Source organism: Ranitomeya variabilis, chromosome 5, assembly GCF_051348905.1.
Source record: "Ranitomeya variabilis isolate aRanVar5 chromosome 5, aRanVar5.hap1, whole genome shotgun sequence".
Lineage (NCBI taxonomy): Eukaryota > Metazoa > Chordata > Amphibia > Anura > Dendrobatidae > Ranitomeya > Ranitomeya variabilis.
In genome coordinates, this window is record NC_135236.1 from 647051964 (window position 1) to 647065138 (window position 13175).

At 46.2% G+C, this 13175-nt stretch overlaps 1 protein-coding gene across 4 annotated transcripts in view; it reads left to right on the forward strand.

Annotated features, from left to right (window-relative positions):
• Nucleotides 1–13175, forward strand: part of LOC143776671 (uncharacterized) — a 61915-nt gene that overhangs the window by 13975 nt on the left and 34765 nt on the right. For 2 of the 4 annotated variants that reach the window (XM_077266319.1, XM_077266320.1), the window contains exons 9-15: nt 6324–6518; nt 7306–7461; nt 8698–8844; nt 10548–10694; nt 11037–11174; nt 11276–11425; nt 11542–11688. In XM_077266319.1, coding sequence (XP_077122434.1) covers nt 6324–6518; nt 7306–7461; nt 8698–8844; nt 10548–10694; nt 11037–11174; nt 11276–11425; nt 11542–11688 — 1080 coding nt within the window. The remainder of the gene's footprint in view (nt 1–6323; nt 6519–7305; nt 7462–8697; nt 8845–10547; nt 10695–11036; nt 11175–11275; nt 11426–11541; nt 11689–13175) is intronic. The other 2 variants (XM_077266321.1, XM_077266322.1) reach the window with 1 other exon arrangement.

Below are 13175 nucleotides of genomic sequence, written 5' to 3' on the forward strand. Positions count from 1 at the left end.
ATAAACAATAAAGAAAAGGAAATTGCTGAGTTTATAGACAATATATTCAACGCAAGAAACTGATTTAAACAATGCATGACATATTTCCGACAGGGTTTTTTTTTTTTTCCATTTTTCTATCCACATACCCTTATGAGGACTTGTTTTATTCCGGGTAAGTTATACATTTGAATGACACCATTCAATTTACCACTTTACTCAATAACGAGAAAAAATCTACATGCGGTGACATAATGAAAAGAAAACAATTCCACCTTAGATTTTTTTTTTTTTAATGACTTTTCTTTTATGGTAAAAATGACCTGGCAATTTGATTCTCCTATGGAAAATATATACATTTTATATTTTATTGGTTAATTAGATTGTTGATCAAAAAATAAATGGTTTGTTTTCTATTTCTCATTCGTCTTATTGGGGAGCGAACACCCGAATGCTCTGTCCCGGAGAAGGAGAGAGAAAAATCACAAAAAAAGCTGAACTGGAGAGATCTCTCCCCGAAGGAGGGCTGAACCCTTAGAGGTCAACCAGATGGCAGTGAATAATCTGGTGGGAGGGAGTTTTCCCTTCCTGGGGCGGGCAGTCCTGACCTATAAGATAAATTCCGCTGGACCAGGAGGCTCACATGGTCAGCTTGCCCTATACCTGGCAGGTAATGGCAGCGATCGCTAACTGGTAACAGTGCACAGGCATGTGACCGCATCATTCTATGCGCCCATCGGCGTACCCGTGAAATGATCGCAGGGCGTCAATGGGTTGCTATAAGAGCCTTGGGTCTGTTGAAGACCTCCTTGCTTGTCATTCTGTAGCTCCCTTGAAGCTCAGTCTGTGGTCAGGCATCAAATTAAGCTGTGAGTTTTACTATATGCAGCAATATAGTGGTACTGTGTATAGTACAAGTGATTGCAGGTTCAAGTCCCCTAAAGGTACTAAAGGAAAAAAAACCAAGCAGAAACACAAGTTAAAATGACTCTCACCCCATTAAAAATTAAGGTAATAGAAAATAAAAATACACATGATATAGCCACGTTCAGGAGAGTTTAATCAATCAAAATATAAAAATAATTAGCCCGATCTGTAAACTCCATAAAAGGAAAAAAATCAACTCCAAAATAAACTTTTGGTCACTGCAACACCATAAAAAATGCTGTAAAACAAGCGATCAAATTGTAATATCCATTTCAAAATGATGTCCAAAGAAGAATTTTTGGTACACAAAGTAAAATCTTTCTTAGAGCCTTCATTGGGGGACGCAGGTAACCATGGGTGTATGCTTCTGTCGCTATGAGGCTGACGCCAAGCAAAAACAAATAAATAAAGTTGGCTCCTTCTTGGTAGGGTATACCCACCGACTGGCACAAAGCTCATCAGTTAGTGGAAAAGAAGCAGTAGGAGAAGCAACAACAAAGAACTATACTTTGGCACAACATAAGCTCAAACTTAGTGTGCGGTGTCCCCCAATGGTCTATCCTTGACTCGATAAGCTTCCAGTGTAATAGAGCGGATCCAGTGAGCGATAGTGGACTTGGAGGCAGGGAGTCCCTTATGATGACCCACAGGAATGACAAGGCATCCAAACGTCAGAAGGATGCAGTCCTTGGGAGGTAGAGACGTAAGGCTCCTGACTTAAGTCCAGGGGACGGCCAGAATGAAGGAAAATATCCTCGTTGGTATGGAATGAGGAGACTTATTTGGGAAGGAACTGGTCATAGGACCACATTTGTCCTGGTGGAGGATAAGGAAAGGAGATCCGCAAGAGAACTGCCAACTCTGAGACCTGTCTGATGGAAGGGAAGTGATTGCAACCAAAAAGGCAACCTTCCAGGAGAGAATGGAGAATGCAAAGTCCTGAATGGGTTCAAAGGGAGGTCCCTAAAGAGCGCTCAAAACTGGCTTAAGGTCCTACTGGTCCACGGGGGAACGATATGGTGGCGCAAGGCGAGCAACTCCCTGACGTAAGGTCTTGACTGGAGATGAGCGAATATTTCAATATTCTGTTCAGATTACGACTGCCGTATTTGCAATATTCGCCGAACGCCATTGGAGGTAATGGGTTTACAGATGAGCAAATGTTCAGAAATTATCGTCAAACGTAAATTCGGTATGAATTTGGCTAATTCAGAGAGAGTTTTCCTAACACATTTGCTCATTTCTAGTCTTGAGCTGGGGATGAGGGGCTAAATCCTGTTAAAACAGAATTGAGAGTGCGGAGACCTGACCCTTAAGGGTACTAAGAGATAACCCGGACTCTAGCCCTGATTGTAAGGGTATGTTCACACGCTGCGGTTTTTGCTGCGGATCCGCAGCGGATTTGGCACTGCGGATCCGCAGCTTTTTTCCATGTAGGTTACAGTACAATGTAACCCAATGGAAAACAAAACCCGCTGTGCCGACGATCCTTTTTTCCCCAGGCAAATCCGCAGCGGTTTTGCCTGCAGAAAAAAGAAGTACCTGTCAATTCTTTCTGCGGATTCTGCTGCGGGTTTCCAGCAGCCCCAATAGGAAACTGCAGTTGGAAACCCGCAGTGGAATCCGCAGAAGAAAAAGGATCAAAAACCGCAGCGAAAAATCAGTGCGGATTTTAGCTGCGGTTTTTCAAAACAGGACCTGAAAAAAAAAAGGACGGAAAAAAGGATCGTGTGAACGTAGCCTTAGGACGCCAAGATGGATGGAATGGAAAAAGACATGGGAGCTGTATGGCTGCCTTAACACCAGCGAAAGAGGGCCTTCGATATCCAGTGATAAATCCATGAGGACCTCTCCTTGTTCATGGTCTGTATGACCTGGGACGAGAAGCCAGCCTCCCTCAGGACTTTAGCTACGACAGCCTTGCCATTAAATTGAGACACCAAGCATTCTGGTTGAAGAGGGGACCTTGAAAGAGTAGGTCTGGGAGTTTCCAGGATACATCTGCAACTTGACTGACTGACTTCATGCCAGGCTTTTCTTTGCCAGTCTGGAGCCATTGGGATGACTGGAACTCCTTCCTTCTTGATCTTCTTGACGAGTTTGGGGATCAGAGGAAGAGGTGGAAAAAGGTACAGAAGTCGAAACTGATATCATGGAATGACCAGGGCATCGTAACTGACCACCAGTGGGTCGTGAGACCTGGCCCCAAAACAAGGGACCTTGTGATACAAGATGCCATTAGATCAACGTCGGGAGTATCCCACCTCTGACAGATCTGTTTGAACACAGAGCGGTTGAGGGATTGCTCCCCCGAGGAGAGGCTCTAATGACTTAAAGTTGGTGGCCCAGTTGTCCACGCCTGGAATGTGCACCGTTGATAATGCTGGCACGTGACACTCAGCCCAAGCCCAATCCGTGAGACCTCTAACACGATGGACTTGCTGCTTGTCCCGTCCTGGTGATATGTATGCCACGGTCGTGGCATTGTCCGATTGAATGTGAACTGGCCTACTTGAAGGTCCTTCCAGTGGAGAACGGAGAGGTAGATGGCTCTGAGCTCCAGGAAATTCATGGGTTAAGAGGTTTCCTGAGAGTTACAGCAACCCTGTACTGTCGCCCCCCCACCCCAACCTTCTGAGGGGACTGGTGTCCGTCGTAACAACCTGCCAGTGGAGAGGGAGGAATGATCTCCTGTGCCGAATGGAGGGGGAGAAACTCCATCATACCAATTACTGTCTGTCTGAGAGGCTGAAGTATGGGGCGATCCAGGGAAGAGATCCTTTTGTCCCAAGCTGACAGGGAGCAAGTTGAAAGGCTTGGGTATGGAACTGTGCAAAAGGGACTGCTTCCATCTTGGCAATCGTCTTTCCTTGTACTCCTGTAGAGTCAAAGAGATCGGGGGATGGGTGTCTTAGGGAACAAATCCCCATCTGGAGTGCTGAGATCTTCTTTGGGAGAAGGATTCTGGTGTGGGCGATATTGAACAGCATGCCTAGGAAAACCTAGGTGCTGGGCCGGGATCAGAGACTAATTCACAGGTAAGTGTGTGTAGTGTGATCTGAAGACTTACGTAACAGTCTTGGAAGGGACAAGCCATGACCTTCGTGAACACTCTGGGAGCAGAGGCCAGTCCGAAGGGGAGAGCTGTTAACTAGTATTGGGCCCCTGGAGCAGGAAATGGAGAAACCTCTGATGTGCGACACAAATCACAATGTGAGACTATTAGATCGGTATCCTGACAGCTTAGCAAAGCGACGCTTTGGACACCATGTCGAGTTTCGAGGATGGCTTGTTTTCTCTTGATGAGAAGGATTCCGTTCTCGCCGAGAGGAGGTCCTGGGGAGGTAAACTGTTGAAAGGAGCAAAATTAAAGAGGGGCGTGATCCCTGGAATTGGAGAAGATTGGTAAGAGATTTTTTAGATGCCGTGGCCTATAGCTAGAGTATTCTGAGCATGGTTATAATATTGCTAGTTATGCGGGCGGAGCAACTGGCATGGTCAAGAGCCCAGGCGGAGACCTACTTGGCTACTCATTTGGAAGTGAAGGCGAAAACAGAAGCTCCCGCAGCTTCAAAGGCGGTCTTGGCTAGGGCTGCGATATGACTGAAAGTCCGTGAGGGAGGAAACATCAGGGAGTGCCAGAACAGTGGTGGTGGACAGGCAGATGACTGGTGGATCCACGGCTGGGGTATGTGCAAATTTTCTGAGATCGGACCCGAAAGGATATAAGATGTTTCCTACAACTGTTTCCTACCCAGGAACCGCTTTTCCGGGTGCTTCCACTGTTTGGTAAAGATTTCCTCAAATGCCTTGTGGCTGGAAAACACGCCAGGAGGGAATTTTGCCTTTTTGAATGAGTTGGAGTTATCTGAAGGTTTAATATTGAAGGTATGATTGATAAGAGGCTGTCGACCATGTCCTGGAGCTTAAAGGCTTGGTCTGTCAGGATCGGAGTCTGACTCTGAAGCAAGGTCGGACTTTGGGGCCACCTCATAGGAGGAGTTGAATACCAAGGGTATCCTGGAGCAAGGGGAAGGGGAACCAGACTAGTAGCTGAAATGAGCCTGCTTCTTGGACCTTATCCTTGATCTGCCATGCTGAGGGTGGTGGGTGGAAGCTGCGAGTCGTCATGAGAAACGATCGGAGCACTGGTGACTCCCTCTTCGCAATCCAGGTTAATGCATCCGGAGCCCCCAAGTGAGGGGGGTTCACTGGAAATTGTCGACCCTGGGGTTTGGAGGGTTGGGGGGGGGGGGGGGTGGGGTTGACACTGAGAGGTGACCACAGGCTTCCTCCTGGCACTGATCTGAGAGGAGGGCTGGGGTGGGGAACAAAGTAAGGACCATCCGCCCTGAGACACGCTTGAAGTGTCAGGGGGTAAGTTCCTGCCTCGCAGACCAGAGAGGATATGGTGTGCATAGCACCATACTGTTTTCCTACTGTAATTTAGTTGGGAAATCGGGGGGAGAAGTTATGGGTTGTTGTAGAGAATAATCAGAAAAACAAAGAGAAAAGATTGACACACAACATGGTGACCTAAAGAACAAAATGGATCTGGGATCAAATCCAGGTCTGCCTCCAACTATAACACTAAGCTAAAACTTACGAGCTTTGTGCCAGTCTGTGGGTGTCACAACTACTGAGGAGCTAACTTTTTACTTTTTTTTTGGGGGGGGTGCAGTGTTGGCCTCCTAGCGACCGCAGCACACGCCCATGGTTACCTGTGTCCCCCAATGAAGCGAAAAAGAAGAAAACAATGATCTTACCCTGCAAAAAAGTAATCAAACAGCTCAATCAACTGAAAAACGAAAAAGTTACGGGTCTCGGAAAATGGTGACACAACCCCCAAGTGTTTTTTGTTTTGTTTTTTTTTCTGCTGTCTTTTTTTTTTTTTTTTCCACACTAAAATAATTTAAAAAACCTGGACATGTTTAGTATTGCCGTAATTGTGTTGATGAGCAGAATCATATTGTGAGATTGTTTTTCCCTTGCACTGCACGCCATAAAAACAATTCTCTAAAATCAATGTCAGAATTGTGGGTGTTTTTTCAGTTCCATCGTGCTTTGGAATGTTTTTTTTTTTTTTGGTAAAATGAATGGTGTCATTCAAAAGTACAACTTGTCCTTCAAAAAAAACAAGCTCTGTGGACAGGAAAAAAAAATATGGCTCTGGGAGGGAAAAATTAAAAAGCAAAAATGATAATTGGCCCCATCAGGAAGGGGTTAAATGCCAGAGTGGCATTTAAATGGTTAAACACCAGGTGTACTTAGAGATGACTTTGTGTAACACAGCCGGCATCCGCTGCGTGTGCTGTGGGCTCAACTCCTGAGGCCGCTCCATAAATACAGACCTAAATTCACTGCCAAATGCTCCAGCCAGTTAATAAATTTAACGATCCCCATCTTTTCTGATTAAGCAAAAGTCGCCAACCCCAACAGCTTCTAAGGCGAAAGCCGCTGCGTCAAGAGCAGCCAAAACGACAGCAACAAAGGCTAAGAAGGGGAGCGCCAAAACTGCAGCTGCGACGCTGGCATCTAAGAGTCGCACCACAGCAAGGAAATCTTCCACGATCACTATGGAGAAGAGCGAGGAATCGGACCATGACAGCGAGGTAAGTCTGGTTATTAGAAGTTTCCTGACTTAATCATTTGTTAGGGGTTGTTTTTTGGCATAAGTATTCTGAGGGCTCAGGAGCAGGTACCAGATGAGGGCTCAGGAGCAGGTACCAGATTGGCCTTAACTCCTTAGATGATTGTAGTATCTATGGAGTTTAAAGTGAGCATCCTCTGTAAGCTAATCCATGTCGCCATAATATCCTGGGGGTGATGTTACCCTAATATCCAGGTCTTAATAATGACCCCCAAGCCTGCCATATGCCAGACGAGGTTTTTGTATGTAAAGTGGTTTTACATTTTCAAAAATCTCCTGTTTTCTGCCGGCTGCAGTTTTGCGCTTTTTACCTCCCCTTTCTGGGTCTATTGAGTCTCCACAGCTGCTTCCGGTGTCTGATTGTCCGCAGCGCTCCTGTCACATCGACAGCGCTGCATACAATCGGTGAGCACTTCACATGTAGGCGAAGCGCCCTGCTCAGATCCGCTGAGGTCATTGATTGACGCTGATCACTTTAAAGTGACATCAGCACTACAATCACACACCCTTAACTTGGGTTGTAACTCAGCGCTGGACCTGGTGAGGGTGAGTGAGGTTTTGCTTGCAGTATGTGTTTTTTTTTTTTGTTTTTTTTTAACTGCAGCCTGGAGACGAGGGCTTTACAAAACTTGAATGCAAGTCTGCACTAAGGATCTGTGGCGATTGCACTGGCCAGACCCCCACTTCTGGAAGGCTTACAATATTACTCAGCAATTTAAGCAGATTGTGTATAATTTATCTTCATCTAGTCGCAGTTTGTTCCTTCAACGCCGGAAGCCGCGGCACCAAGTAACGTGCCGACATCAAACCAAAAAGCTCCGGTCCGACCCACAGCCCTGCAGTCCATGACGGATGATAGCTCAGAAAGCAGCGAGACGGAAAGCGAGGAAGAAACTGTGGTACAGGTATATAGAATATTACTAATGTAAGAGGAGTAATGTACACATGTAGCTGCCAGCTCGGGGTCACACCGTACCACGTGATACATGGCGGCATTGATTGGTCATGTTTGATCTGTTGGGTCAGAATATGTACAGGACTAAAGGCCACTTTACAGCAGTCGGGACCATCTGCTTACTCGGTCGCCTCATTGGGGGACACAGGACCACGGGATTACAGATGAAGAAAAGAGGGTCTCCTGTGAGACTCCGGGCATGGCTCCTTCCTCGGCCCCCTATTATGGAGTGCCCAGTTGAAGTAGAGATGGCTATGAGGAAGGAGCCATGCCGGGAGTCTCACAGGAGACCCTCTTTTCTTCATCTGTAATCCCGTGGTCCTGTGTCCCCCAATTAGAGGCTAAGAGAAAGAGATTTTACGGTGAGTACACAAAAATCTCCTTTTCTGGGCAGCTATTATAATTGACTAGTGAAGGTGGAGATCGAGACTATTGGCAGCGACATTATCAAAATTGTGCCAGTAATGTCGCTTTTTGTATTTTTGCTCATTTTGAAGCGTAATATGTCAGATTTGTTCAAAAGAAATACACGGCAGAAAGATTTATTAAAAATTGCACAAAAGTTAAAAAAAAAAAAAAAGAGCAACTGCCCAAACACACCGGTGACATTTCATCTTGTTCAGAGGCACCCTCGGATATTTGAGAAGTGATCGGCTCGTTATGGGCTGCTCCTTCACTTCGCATCCTCGTGTTTTCCCAACACCTTTTCTAATGCTCAATTTTTACATTGTTTTGTTGGAGCAAAAGGTGTCGGAGGTCTCAGCTTCACAAGATAAAGTAGAGCCAACAAGGGTCGAAGCTGTGACTGACTGTCCATACCAAGAGCGATTGATGGAACTGAGGCAAGTGCCGACACGGCCATTATATCCGCAAACGGGGCTTCACCAGGGAAACCCAGAGCCCTGGTGAGGCTGACGTGTCTGAGACCAGTGGTTGCTCAGACAGTGCGGTGCTTTAATCGGCAGCAGAAACGCTGCGGCCGGAGGGATGGAGGCTTTCCTACAATGTAAATGTGTCGCCAAGTACTATCTAACATAGTTGGACCTGTAGCCACTAGTCGTTTCCCACATTTTGCAGTCTTGGGGATCGCACCTGCTTTTACATACTGGGAGCAAGAGTATTAGTCACCAGAATAATTTGTTTCCCCGAAGGATCATGGGTTTCTTTTTTTTTTTTTGTATTTCAGGAGAAAACCACATCACCAAAGAAAAGGACAATCCATGCTAGTCTTGCAAAAGTTGCTAGTGCCCAGGGTCCAAAGCCTGAAGCAGCCACACAGGGCTCAGAGAGCAGTGACGAGTCTGACAGTGAACCGGAGATGAAGGCAGCCCAGGTAATATTGTGCAGTCATATCTCCTGCTTGTACAGCGACAACTTAGTCCACACTGCTTAATGGCCATTATCATCGCCGTCCCAAATGGGGCTCACAATCTGTTTCCTATCACTACATGTCCATGTTGTCCTTCGTGCAGCAAACCAATGGTAGTAACCACTGAGCCCTGCAGCTTCGGCCTTCTGGGATTAGCTATGAGGATCTGTGGGCAAAGCAGACATTCTGACTTGGTTGTATTTTTGGGTACAAGTAAAGGTACCTTCACATTAAGCGACGCTGCAGCGATAGCGACAACGATGCCGATCGCTGCAGCGTCGCTGTTTGATCGCTGGAGAGCTGTCACACAGACCGCTCTCCAGCGACCAACGATGCAGAGGTCCCCGGGTAACCAGGGTAAACATCGGGTTGCTAAGCGCAGGGCCGCGCTTAGTAACCCGATGTTTACCCTGGTTATCAGCGTAAAATGTTAAAAAAACACAGTACATACTTACATTTGCGTCCCCCGGCGTCCGCTTCCTGCAATGACTGAGCGCCGGCCCTAACAGCAGAGCGGTGACGTCACCGCTGTGCTGTACTTTCACTTTACAGCGCTCAGTCAGTGCAGGAAGCGGACGCCGGGGGATGCGAAGGTGAGTATGTACTGTTTTTTTTTTTTTACATTTTACACTGGTGACCAGGGTAAACATTGGGTTACTAAGCGCGGCCCTGCGCTTAGTAACCCGATGTTTACCCTGGTTACCAGTGTAAAACATCGCTGGTATCGTTGCTTTTGGTGTCAAACACGATGATACACGCCGGTCTGACGACCAAATAAAGTTCTGAACTTTGTTCAACGACCAGCGATATCACAGCAGGATCCTGATCGCTGCTGCCTGTCACACTCAACGATATCGCTAGCCAGGACGCTGCAACGTCACGGATCGCTAGCGATATTGTTTAGTGTGATGGTCGCTTAACACATTAATATAAGTGTCTGGTAGCCGCCTAGAGCTTTCTATAAAATTCACTCTCCGATCATAATAGATACCAGATTCATCCAAGATGCACCAAAATGTTGCATCTTTTAGCGTTCTCAAACTATTTTCACCCAGGTCCAACAATGTGGCCGGAGATGGGGCAGGACAGGGTCATGGTAAATCCCCTCCTATCAAATTCATAACGAGTTTCAGCATTCCTTACACCACAGACCTTATTCCCAAGATTTGTGGTGAGGCTTTTACGGAATCGGGAGCGTCTGACTTCCGGCATGCCAGTGTTGACAAATCAAGCCCATTGTCATTACCCCCCTAACAGTGTCACACATACACATCATTATCTGGGGGGGGGGGGGTGTATCACACAGGATGCTGCACACCCATGGTGATAGTGGAGGCACCGAACAGTGTCCACCTGGGGCGTGTTTAGGACTGACAGCCGGTCTCCTGCTCCGATGACCTCGATCATAGATCACCAAAATCACAGGCTTTTTACTCCATAGATGCCGTGGTCAATAGCGACTGCAGCATGTACGTACTCCCTCTGTCATCCCGCGATACCTGCATGATTAGCGGTTTGCACGGTGCCCCACATGGGCTTCTATTTTAGAGGGGATCCCAATCCGGAAGGGCAGAATGAAGAATTTGTAATTCTATATTCCTTTTTCCTTGATTACAGTTTTACACTTTTGACATCAATATTATATTTGCTGACTTTTTTTCTTTAAGGTGCCAACGCCAACCATAGTAGCCACAAAGTCCAGGGCTAAACCTACAGCTATGACCCCGGCGTCCCAAAGCAGCGCTGCAGTGGTGGGAAGTCCTGCCAAGATGGTGGCAGATGAGAGCAGCGAGGAATCGGACAGTGGCCATGAGGTATTTTTTTTTTTTATTTATTTTTTTTTTACCTAGTATGACTATTTTTTAGTGATGTGAAAAAGTGGAGATCAAACTGTGCTGTATTGGTCGCTCTGACAGACTGGCAGCAGTGATGGGAAAGAACTTCATCGTTTTGTTCTTCTTTTTTGGGAGACCATGCGTTTGACCTCTGCTCATTTTCTCTTGCAGCCCCTGAGGCTCCTTCCTACTGCCAGTCTATCTAGCAACTAGTGGTGGTCCAAGCTGCCTTTCCACAGGGCATTGAGGACATATCTCTCTTATATTTTGTGTTTTAGTATTTGGGCAATTACAACTAAACCTTTTTTACTACCTTCCCAGCCTAGTTCTGCGTTAAAAGCCCCTGGTCTGACTATAGGCAACCCATCACCTAAACCGTCTCTACCGATCCCGGCACTTGTTCCCGATTCAGATGCCGAATCTGAAAGCAGCGACTCCTCCGACTCGGAACTGCAACCGGTATATCAATAACTTTCCTATGATTTCATATTTATTACTAACTTTTTTTTATGTTTCAATGCACTATAATTCTAATTTTCCATTATGTATGGGTTTTGTAGGGACAGAAAGTCATTGCAAGCCAGAATAAAACTGCTGTAAAGCCTCAAACTTCAGCAAGCAAGACTATTGTGACCGGGAAGATGGTCGCACAATCAAAGCCATCGCAAGACAGTTCAGAGACCAGGGAGTCGGAGGAGGAGGAACATCAGGTAACGTCTCTTTTGATCTAGTGTCATAATTCACGACCTATATCTCTTCAATGTAACATCAGATATTTTAAACTGTTATCCATACCTTTAAAATATATCCCCCCCCCTTTTTATAGGCTGCTGTGGCCACCCCACAACAGAGAACGCTGGCACTTGGAGCCAAAGGAATAAGAGAAGTTTTTTCATCTCCACGGCCTGATGAAGAAAGCAGTTCAGAAGAAAGTGAAGATGACTCCGATGAGCCTGTGAAACCCGTAAGTCAGGTAAGGAAGGGATAATATAACTGACTTTTTCTAGACAATAGATGCCTGGGCACAAGTGTGTCTACACCCGAGCATCCAGAAATAAACGAGGACCAGACATGTTGGGTTACCACCCATATGATTCCTCCCTCTGGAGCCCACCGATGATGAAAAGATGGCTAAACAAGGTCTCTGTTTTTTTGTGTTCTGCCTCTTTCCAGGAGACCCCCTTCTTACCCAGTATCGTTTTTATTTTTGGCTATATGTCAGTTTCCAGCATAAATCAAAATTCATCCTCCATTGGAAATTCGGTTTATTTACAAAGCTTTCTGTTATTTTGCAATAACAGAATGAAACGAGAACAATGTAAATGGCTCAACATAACATGACAAGTGTCTTTAGTACTTAGCAGAGGCCTTCCGGCTGTTATAACCTGCTGCACAAGGGATGCATAACCAGACTTCTGCTTCTGGCAGTTTCTGATAAATTTTGGCTCATTTCTCATGGTCCGTAACCTCCAGGTCACAAATATTCTTGATTTTCGTGCTGCAAATGCTTCCTTCTTCAAATATCATCAAAGGTTTCCTATCGGTTTCAAGTCAGATGACTTTGACAGCATCTCCATAATCTTCCAGGACTTCCTTTGACAATTAAGTTCCTAGAGATACATTTGGAAGCAGAGTTTGCAAGTTCAATGTTATAAAATAAATTTCATAAATCAATACTACTTAGACTTAAGATTTTTAGCAGTTTCTAATTTTTATCAGAGAATCTTTTCTCCTCCTGGACTGGTCTCTGATTTTTCACTCTGAATTCATGGGTAAATTCTGTCTTGTTCACATTACTAAGATAGGAGATGACAGTTGCTGCTCATAAAATACTATGGAGGGAGGAGGAGAGGCAGCTACAGACATTTTTTTTAAAGATTACCTGAAGCAGTTTCACGTAAAGATCACTGACTACCTGGACGTGGCGTGGCCTCTGGATAAGCTGTTGTCTGGATGAGTAAGAATGAAGCATACACTGCCTACAGTGAAACACAACTGTGATCCAATGTTGCCTGTTGTGAAGCACGGTGGTGGCTCCGTGATGCCTGCAGTGAGGCATGGCGATGGCCTGGGGATGCCTGCAGTGAGGCAAGGTGGTGGCCCGGGGATGCTTGCAGTAAAGCATCAAAACAAGATGTATCCCATGCCCCAATCCATATCCCATGCAGACTTGGTATGGCCCCTCAACTAGGTTCAAAAAATTGCATGTACTCTTAAGAATCCAAAGCCCCGAGTATCTTCCTTCCACAAACATGTTTGACACCAGTGTATACACAGGAAAGTTAGCAACATTTCGGCCATACAAGGCCTTTGTCACGCTTCCTGTGAAGCATGGCGGTGGCTAGGGGAGGCTTCCAGTGAAGCATGGCGGCGGCCCTGGGAGGCTTCCAGTGAAGCATGGCGGCGGCCTGGGGAGGCTTCCAGTGAAGCATGGCGGCGGCCCGGGGAGGCTCCGCGTAT